General features: G+C 41.1%; 2 protein-coding genes across 2 annotated transcripts; one reads left to right on the top strand and one right to left on the bottom strand.

Annotated features, from left to right (window-relative positions):
* Nucleotides 1-885: 885 nt before the first annotated feature.
* fam43a (family with sequence similarity 43 member A) lies at nt 886-2,838 on the bottom strand. The gene is made up of 2 exons (XM_037674586.1): nt 2,759-2,838; nt 886-2,656 (listed from the first exon to the last, which is right to left on the bottom strand). Exon 2 carries the CDS (start codon nt 2,625-2,627, stop codon nt 1,599-1,601), a length of 1,029 nt encoding a protein of 342 aa, XP_037530514.1. The 5' UTR covers nt 2,628-2,656; nt 2,759-2,838; the 3' UTR covers nt 886-1,598.
* A 1,204-nt stretch (nt 2,839-4,042) lies between these two features.
* lsg1 (large 60S subunit nuclear export GTPase 1) lies at nt 4,043-8,759 on the top strand. The gene is made up of 14 exons (XM_037674584.1): nt 4,043-4,261; nt 4,394-4,520; nt 4,873-4,993; nt 5,079-5,165; nt 5,344-5,430; nt 5,532-5,592; nt 6,065-6,241; nt 6,361-6,687; nt 6,799-6,900; nt 6,983-7,126; nt 7,288-7,411; nt 7,617-7,696; nt 7,941-8,114; nt 8,217-8,759. The coding sequence occupies exons 1-14, from the start codon at nt 4,163-4,165 to the stop codon at nt 8,394-8,396; spliced, it is 1,890 nt and encodes a 629-aa protein (XP_037530512.1). The 5' UTR covers nt 4,043-4,162; the 3' UTR covers nt 8,397-8,759.
* Nucleotides 8,760-9,208: the final 449 nt, after the last annotated feature.

The raw sequence follows: 9,208 nt of genomic DNA, 5'->3' as shown, positions 1-9,208 counted from the left end.
AACAGACACACAAGCATCCTCTGCCGCCACCTTTTTTTTTTTTGCTACGGGCGAAAGGTTTTCATTGCATTCATTGTTCCACCATGACATCACCTTACATTAGAGAACACACAAACAGCTGTAAATCAGTACGTTTTACAGATACTGAGACTGTTTTGTGTGGTAGTAGCTGAGAGTCATTCACAGCACATACTCCCAAGTGTGTGAGGTACAGCATGAGACGTATGCTTAAAACTGTAACTAACTTTAGGAGTTAACACTGTTTGTTAGCAAAATATCTCATGAACCACTGGACAGAGTGTAATGACATTTTTGGATTCAGTTCACAACGGTTGCTTCAGCCAACACAAAACGACAACTAAGTCAATTTAACGGATATGGAGTTCAGATTTGATGGGGTAGTAGCTGAGAGTCATTCACAACACATACTCTGAGTGCGACGTCTTGCACTATCACATGAGACTGTGCACATTGGTGTTTTTAAGGTTTGACGATTCATTTCTCAACATATCAAAACTCTGTCATGAAAGGTGGTGGGTGATACGAATTATTAATGAAATACAAATGCTGGTTCAAATCAAGCACTGCAGAACACTATATCAATATTTGAGTTTTAAACCGTCTGGTGGGTTTGAAGGTAAAAGCAATAAAACTTTGTTGGTAAAGCATGTAGGGGGTCACGGTAGGTGTAAGCCCGTAAGGCTCCTCAAACTTCAGTTTACATTTCGGCTGCTGTTAAACACGAGCTAAAAGAGAAGCTCATTTACGACAGCGCTGATTAATTTCTGTTATAGACTCTTATTTGGCAGCCGAGCGCTTTACGAGATAATCTGATATGAAATAAACACAAAACATTAAACGACTCCATACAGTTTTCTTTTTTTAAATTTTTTTTATTGAGAATTCCATGAGGTTCACATATCAAACCACATTAGATTTTTTTTTTTTATTAAAAAAAGATACCATCTCCATTCTAATACACAAAAGGTACAGTATATTGTTCTTTTGCACAGCAAAGATAGGACACCTATGTTTCAGACAACATATCGACACACGTTATGTACATTGTAGTCAAGACAACAGTGCAAAAAATAAGAAATAAAAAATAAATCCACGGAGCAGAACTAACAGGCTTCAGGGTGCTCACGTTTGAGAACAAATGGGATGCTGCTGTTGTGTTTTTGGATCAAGACCGGCATGTTTCAGCTGAAAAGTGCCATTTCAAGTGTGTCACAAAAACTTTTAGGTAAACAAGCTTGATGCTACAACAAATCCTCGTGAACAGAGGAGGTGGAGTAACTTGCAGCAGAGACAACTGGGATTTTGTCATCTTGAAAAGATGGATCGATTAATCAGCCTGTGTAAATAATCAGCTGAAAGATCAGTGTTGTGCATCGGTCACTGGCTGCTCTCATCTCTAAAGCTCACATCAGTTCACCTCTTGTGCATTTGCACTTTTTCCTCTTTTTGTTAAAATGTGATCCAGCAGCCTGACTGGGTCTGTGCAGGACCTCCCAGTCTGATCCCAGCACAGTGTGGAGACAATGTGGCTCAACAAAAACAACACAAAATAAAGAGAGAGGTGCACAGAATCGTCTTCAGGCTGTCCCCACCTTGACCTCCTCAAGCCCGTTGCTGAGCGGGGGGGCCTCCTGGTTGCTCTCTATGGAGGACTCGCTGCCCGTGCTCTCCCCAGAGAGGAGTCTGGTGACCCTGAGGTCGGCTTTCAGAGTCCGCACGTCGTTCCCTATGCTCATCTCCCCCAAATCGTTAATAATCTGAGTCAGCTCGCGCTTGGCGTCCGCGCAGTCCGTGTCCAGGATGTCCTCGCACTCAAAGTGCATCGCCTTCTCCTCCTCCTCCTCCCCCAGCAGGTCCTCGGTGATGGAGCCCAGCTTGGGCGCGCTGCGGCTGCGCTCCACGGGGGGTTTGTAGAAACACTGTCCGTTCAGCAGCTTCCTGAGCGGCACCAGCGGGATGGTCTGCTCCCCGATGAGCTGCTGCTGCTGGTGCCGCGCGTCGTCGCGCCGCTTCAGCCTCTTGAACTCGGCCAGGGCCGTGGCGGACGTCTGGTAGAGCAGCAGCGCCATGGCTTTCGCCTTCTCCGGCTTAGACACGAGCACGGCGTGGCAGCGCAGCATCACCGCCTTGTGCTTCATCTCGTGCCTGTAAATCCACGCGAAAACCTTGGGGAGCCGCGGGTCCGCCACGCAGTAGGTCACCCGGTGCAGCAGGTACAAGTGTCCCGGCCTCCGGGCTTTGTCGTCCACGTGCACCATCCGGATGCCCTGCGCGCTGATGGTCAGGCGCATCTTGGTGCCGTTCTTGCCCAGCTCGCTTTTGCCCCAGATCTTGCTCACAGCCACGTCCGTGCAGCCGTCCCCTTTGGACTGGATGGTGGTGGCGTTGCCCAGGTAGAGCACCGTGTAGGTGGGGTCCTCGCTGGTGATCCGCACCTTTTTCCTCTTGGACTTGAACATGCTGCCCACCCGGTTGAGCGCGCTCTCCGGGCAGGACTTGGCGAAGGAGGTGAGCGCCGAGTAGTTGAGACTCACCGCATAGCCCTTCTGCTTGGACTGCTTGTCTTCCTCGATCAGATCAAACTTACTCTTCTTCCACGGCAGCATCTTACTGCTGTTCCCACTCAACAGCAACACTGAGGAAGAAACGAGAAGGAAGAAGGGGAGACACTTTGGTTTTAGTTCTGCTAAATCCTACAAGCGTTCATGGGCTTTTCGAGTCATTCAAGAGAGCGTACATGTTTATGAGTCCATCATCTGAGGAGCATCTGTCCAAATTGGGATCTAGCGTCCCACCTCGCTCTGCGGTCTGTAATGCGCTGTCAGTGAGAAGGATTCAGCGTTTATATACAGGGAGAAACCACTTCAGCTAGACTGTAGGGGGAGGGCTGAACCAACTCAAACTTCATGAAGTTCAACACAGAAAACAATGAATGAGTACAGATTTGTACGCGCCAAAACATCTACGTTTGATTAAAGACTGTTTCTGTAAAATCACACGCAAACGTGGTGTTTATATTGTTATCACCATTAGATAAATGGAAAAACAAAATATGACAAATAATTTCTACCTGGAGTCTGAAAAATGTATGAAAGAAAAAGGAAGGTCTGTAATTTTGTGTGGAATGGTTTATAAAACTACACAAGAAAGAAAGAAAGAAAGAAAGAAAGAAGAGGTTTCAATGGCTGTTTTACTAAAAAAAGACTATGCTCCCACCCTGTGGTCATATTTTGAAATTTCAAGCATTTCGTTTCAATCGTTCATTCTAGCATGTAATACACATTTTTACGTAATCCAATGCAAAACGTATTACCAAAAATACAAATCAAAATGGTACAAAAATTTAATAAATAAAATATTACAATAATATTATTGATTTAACTCTTTAGGGGCTTTGCTTATGCTCCTCTTGTGACATTGATAACTCTTTTTTTTTTTACATTGATAACTTTAAGGCATTTTTATTTACACGTTTCTGAACAGACGGAAGCAGAACATTTAAATTATTCTTAAATGCTACAAATGTTAATCGAAACTTGTGTGTGGTCATACTTTAATGCATGTTTGTAGATTTGTCCATTTGAATGATGGCAGGAAAGGCAAATACTTGATTTGCGCGTATTAACTCAATATTTTTCTGCAACTATTATATATATATATATATATATATATATATATATATATAATGTGTTTGGCATAGTCTACTCAGATCATTTGCAATATTAATTTTAGAATATGTTACTCGGAACACTGATTGTTACTGTCTTAGTTTCTTCAGAGCACATTAAATAGCTGGACAGGTTTGTGGAACGTACCATGTTTACAACAACTTCTACAAATTTCAAAAGAATATTAAATATACTGCCTCGCTACCGCTTAACTCAAAATTAATAATAATGTTTACTCACTTTTAATAAATGAGTTTTTAATAAATCAATTGCGTCGCTGCTACTTTAGCTAACTCGGTTGAAATGTCCGGATGTGTGACGTCATTGGTACATTCCACTTCCGCCTCTCGGGACAACAAGGTATTGCACATGCGGGTTGTAGCTGTAGAGTTAGGGTTAGCTTAGTTATTTACGTCTCCTGTTTCATATTCTAAGCTTTGTTGTTGTTATTGCTGACAGTTTGAGAATCTGACATGGGGAAGAAGAAGGCAGGTGGAGGAGCAGGACTCGGCAGATCTCTGATAAAAGAGAGACTCAATGCGAGCCGAGGAAACAAGAAGGTCGACTCCTGGGTACGACAGAATAATAGGCTACAAATGCCTACACTGACTTGAACGACATCGGCTACCTGATGAGAATCCAGTGAGTTATTTGACCCACTGGATCGATGTATAAATAACCTGACAGTTGTCTCTCCTTTTAAGCTTCACACCAGTGAGTTGAACGATGGTTATGATTGGGGTCGGCTGAACCTGCAGTCAGTGACAGAACAAAGTTCTATGGATGATTTTTTGGCCACTGCTGAACTGGCAGGAACGGAGTTTGTTGCAGGTAAATAAATTTAACTTATGACAAGTTTGCTTTGTGATCTATATGCGTTTTGTAAGCAAATATTACAGTGATGTCACTTAAAAACTATTGTGATATAAATCCAAAAACATGTTATTCTTCAACACTGTAATTATTAATTTTTTTATTAATCTCAGCCAAAATAATGCAGTTAAATCTTCATTATGAATCTTGATTGTGGTGTAGTGTATTTGTCATGTGCTCTGGAGAAATTTATAAATAGTAAAGCAGCTTTATGGGACCTCAATTACATCTGTGTTTATGCAGCTACCAAATTCATTGTGCGAGATTAATGGCTGTTTTGTTGTTTGTTTGTTTTCAATTGTTTTCATAGAGAAACTCAATATCAAGTTTGTTCCAGCTGAAGCAAGAGCAGGTTTATTAACAGCCGAGGAAAATGCCAGGTTAAAGAAGCTACATGAAGAAAACAAGCACTTCCTTAAAATTCCTAGACGGTAAGTTTAATGAAATTACTTGGTTTACCAATGTAGAAGTATATTTTGCATTTAAAAAGTGTTACATCTTTTTTTTTCTTTGTAGTCCCCATTGGGATGAAAGCACAGCTCCAGATGTGCTTCAACAGGCTGAGAAAGACAGCTTCCTGACGTGGAGACGTGAACTTGCACAGTATGCAATGTTCTGGGTTTTAAATTGTCTTCACGTAACATTAACAAACTCAGTACTAATACCCAGAAAAAAATATTTAATATTTTCATAATGTAAAATGAGCAAATTGGAGGCATAATCAATTTGATATTATTGATGTTTTGATGTTAGTTGATGTTTTTTTATTTCCTTCCCATAGACTGGAAGAGGAACAGAAGTTGATTCTCACTCCTTTTGAGAGGAACCTTGAATTCTGGAGGCAACTGTGGAGAGTTATCGAAAGGAGGTAGAAACAAACGCTGCACTGTGCTGTCAGTTCACATTTGTCATTTAGGAGAAATATGCTCTCTTTAAAGGCATGCTAAAGGAAAGTCTGTTGTTCTTCAGTGATGTTGTCGTTCAGATCGTCGATGCCAGAAATCCTTTGCTGTTCAGATGTGTTGACCTGGTGAGTCTATCGTTTAATGAGCCTTAAAAACGATTCTGTTAGAAATAAAAGCAATGGAACTGAGCTTTTTTTTTTTTGCAATATATTACTTTGATTTGTATTAGTTACCATGCTCTGTTGTATTCACGTTCTTAAGTTTGAGTTTTTCCCTCAGTCCATCACCTGCCTTTAGATGCATGATGGAAACGAGATCAACACCTTTTTGATCAACTGTTTTTAGTCGTCAGTGGTCTCCTGTCTGTAGACAGATAAAGTCCTGCATTGTTGGGAAAAGTCAAATTTATGTTTAAAACGCTGTAAAGCATACAATACACTGCAACTTTATTCATAAAACACTTTAAAAACAACACCGTTGGCCAAAGTGTCATACACTGATAACAGTAAAAGTAATGAATCGTTAAAATAATTAAAAACTGTAAAAATAAAGTTACAAAAATAAATAAAACGACTCTTATATTGTGTGTGCCACCAGGAGTTGTATGTGAAAGAGGTGTCTCCACATAAAGTGAACTTGCTTCTAGTAAATAAAGCAGACCTGCTGACCAGGGAGCAGAGGAGAGGCTGGGCCAGATATTTTGAGAAAGAGGGTCTGAGGGCGGTTTTCTGGTCAGCACTGGCTGAGAGCAACAGGCTGGATGCAGAGGAGAAGGTGAGGTGGGACGAAGATGAGCTGTACTCTGAAAAGTTTTTTCTCTCTCTCTTTATCAGATGTTTGAAATTGTCACACTTTCTTTAAACAACAGTTTGAAACATTTGTCTGGCTCACAGGGCATGGAAGTGGACGCTCCCGAATGTGCAGACAGTGATCCAGAAGCAGATGGATCGCCATGCCACAAACACCTGAGCCAAAAGGCGCCAGACAGAGAGGACACGGAGGAGGACGAGAGTGATGAAGGAGAGCAGGAAAACGTGACTGTGGATGAGGAGGACTGGCAGACCTGCTCAGAGGGTGAGGAGGAGGAGGGAGAAGGAGGAACATCCAGTGAACCCTTTCACAACTCGAGTCGGCTGCTGCAGAAGGATGAGCTGCTGAACGTGTTTAAAGCTGTGCACAACGGGCCCAGATGTAAAGAGGAACAACTGACAGTGGGACTGGTGAGTTAAAAAAAAAAAGAATCTGCGTAAGATTTAAATTGATTTGTTCATTCGTATAAAGCAAATCTAATAATAACAAACTAGTTCAGATTGTTTTACCTGCTTCTTCAGGTTGGGTATCCCAACGTGGGAAAGAGCTCCACCATCAACACAATCCTAAGGAACAAGAAGGTTTCTGTTTCAGCCACACCTGGACACACGAAGCACTTTCAGGTACATCTCGACACGTTGCGTGAGTTCAGTTCAGAGAGCATCAGCTGAAAGCTTTTTGTTTTTTGTCTTAACACATAAACAGACTCTTTATGTGGAGCCAGGCCTGTGTCTCTGTGACTGCCCCGGTCTGGTCATGCCCTCGTTTGTTTCCACCAAAGCCCAAATGATCTGCTCCGGGATTCTGCCTATCGACCAGATGAGGGATCATGTACCTGCAGTGTCTCTCATATCCTGTTATAAGAAAACGGGTGGACTTTGCTGATGCTTCGTTTTTGTTTCATCAAAATTCATAAAAATGGTTTCATGTTAATGTGCTGACAGTAAGCTGAGAAAATGTATGGATTAGAAGTTGGTTGCAGAGCGTTAAGTCCTTAATGGCTTTGCCACATCTGTCACATGATTCCTCGGCACGTGTTGGAAGGCACGTATGGCATCAACATCATCAGACCAAGAGAGGATGAAGACCCCAACAGGCCTCCCACCTCTGAGGAGTTCCTGATGGCATACGGATGTGAGGCCAACACACATTTATCACATTTATGAACGTTAAATCAAAACTTTTACGTTTGAACTGTGAGTCAATACACTTACACTTAGTTAGCTGAAGATTGATGGTTTCTCACCTTGTACTTTCTCTTTGTTTCCTAATTTGATAACCTCTCCTGTCTGTGTGAAGATGCTATGAATAAAATGTTACATATTTCTTTCTGTTTCAGACATGAGAGGTTTTATGACGTCGCACGGACAGCCTGATCAGTCCCGATCAGCTCGGTACATCTTGAAGGATTACGTCAACGTCAGTTCCACCCTTTGATCTTTTTTTTTATTGGCAGCTCGACTTTTTTCTTTTTAAGAGAAACTGTTTTAACCTGACAAAATCCAATATTATGGACCAGTGCATCAGATCATACAGCTTCAAGTTACTTTGGCTAATGTATTTTGTGTAAATCAATAGACACCATCTCCATGCTTAACGTATTTCCCCTCAGGGACCATAACGTTTACCTAACACATGCTCACCCTGACATTTGTCCTCACAGGGGAAGCTTCTGTACTGCCATGCTCCCCCGCACATTAATCCTGAAGACTTCCAGCCACAGCACAGCAAGTTCCAACAAAGAGACATGGACTTATGTGACCCCTCTGCACCGAGACACAAACAACCCAAAATCAAAAGAATCGAAAATGTTGTTGACAAGAACTTCTTCCATCAGGTAAAACGCAATCCTCAACTTTTTATTTGTTAGGAAAATTCCTATATAAGCGTTTGTAGTTGTTAATTATTGTGAAATTAAATGCCCGACTGAATTTTGCAGGAAAATGTGCGAGCACTCACCAAGGGAGTGAAGTCTATCATGGGCTACAAACCAGGCAGTGGACCTGTTGGACCCGGGAACTCTGAGCCAGAGGTGACGGTGGGAAAACCCTGGAGAAAACACGGCAACAAGAACAAAAAGGAGAAAGTACGCCGGCTTAATAAACATCTGGATGCTTGACGATGATCTGAAATCTTTTTAATCAGATATTTTTTTCTGATGACATAAAAACTCTGAAATGATTCCATAAGAACTGAATAGATGCTGAAGTGGTCTGGGTTGATGAAGACTCCTTAATCCTGTGATAATGAAGAGGTCTTGATCTTAGCTGATGAGTTGCATCATCTGCCAGGTGCTGCTCTGGTTTAAAGCATTTGAACAACCAGATTCTTGGTTTTTCAGCAACTGTTGGACTTTACATTCAGAGAGTGGAAAATGTGCTATTATTTTAAGCTTTTACAACATGCCAGATGGTTTTTATTAAACCGTTGATTGATAGATTATGAAATTCTGCCATTCTCTGCTTGCAGAATTGATTTATATCACCAAAATGAACTCTCTTTTTTTTTCCTGCTTTACTTCAACTTTTTTCCTAATAAAGTTGAGTTTCAGAGAGGAAAATAAATATGAACGTTCATTTTGTGTCTTTTGGAGAACGTGCATGAAAAAGCACTAAAGATTCTGTAAACACTCACCTTGTAAAGGTTTAATCTTTGTTTTTGTGTGCAGTAAAATAGTCGTTCTATTATGAGTATTCAAGTTTTTACTGTAAAGATGCGTCTTAATCTCCATCAACCAAACAGAAATTATTGCATATTTTTGCATTAGTAATATTAAAACATCCATATGGTTTAAGATTCATAAACAAGCTTGAATATTAATTAAAATAATGCTCGTTATTTATTTGTTGTGATTGTGTTGGAACATTTAAGACTTGTATGATTTTGATTCAGTTCAGTTTATTTATATAGTGCCAAGTCACGCATAAAATT

This window comes from Nematolebias whitei, chromosome 3 (genome assembly GCF_014905685.2).
Source record: "Nematolebias whitei isolate Nwh7 chromosome 3, NemWhi1, whole genome shotgun sequence".
NCBI lineage: Eukaryota > Metazoa > Chordata > Actinopteri > Cyprinodontiformes > Rivulidae > Nematolebias > Nematolebias whitei.
Note: the sequence above shows the minus strand (reverse complement) of the source record. Positions and strands in the feature narration are given on the sequence as shown.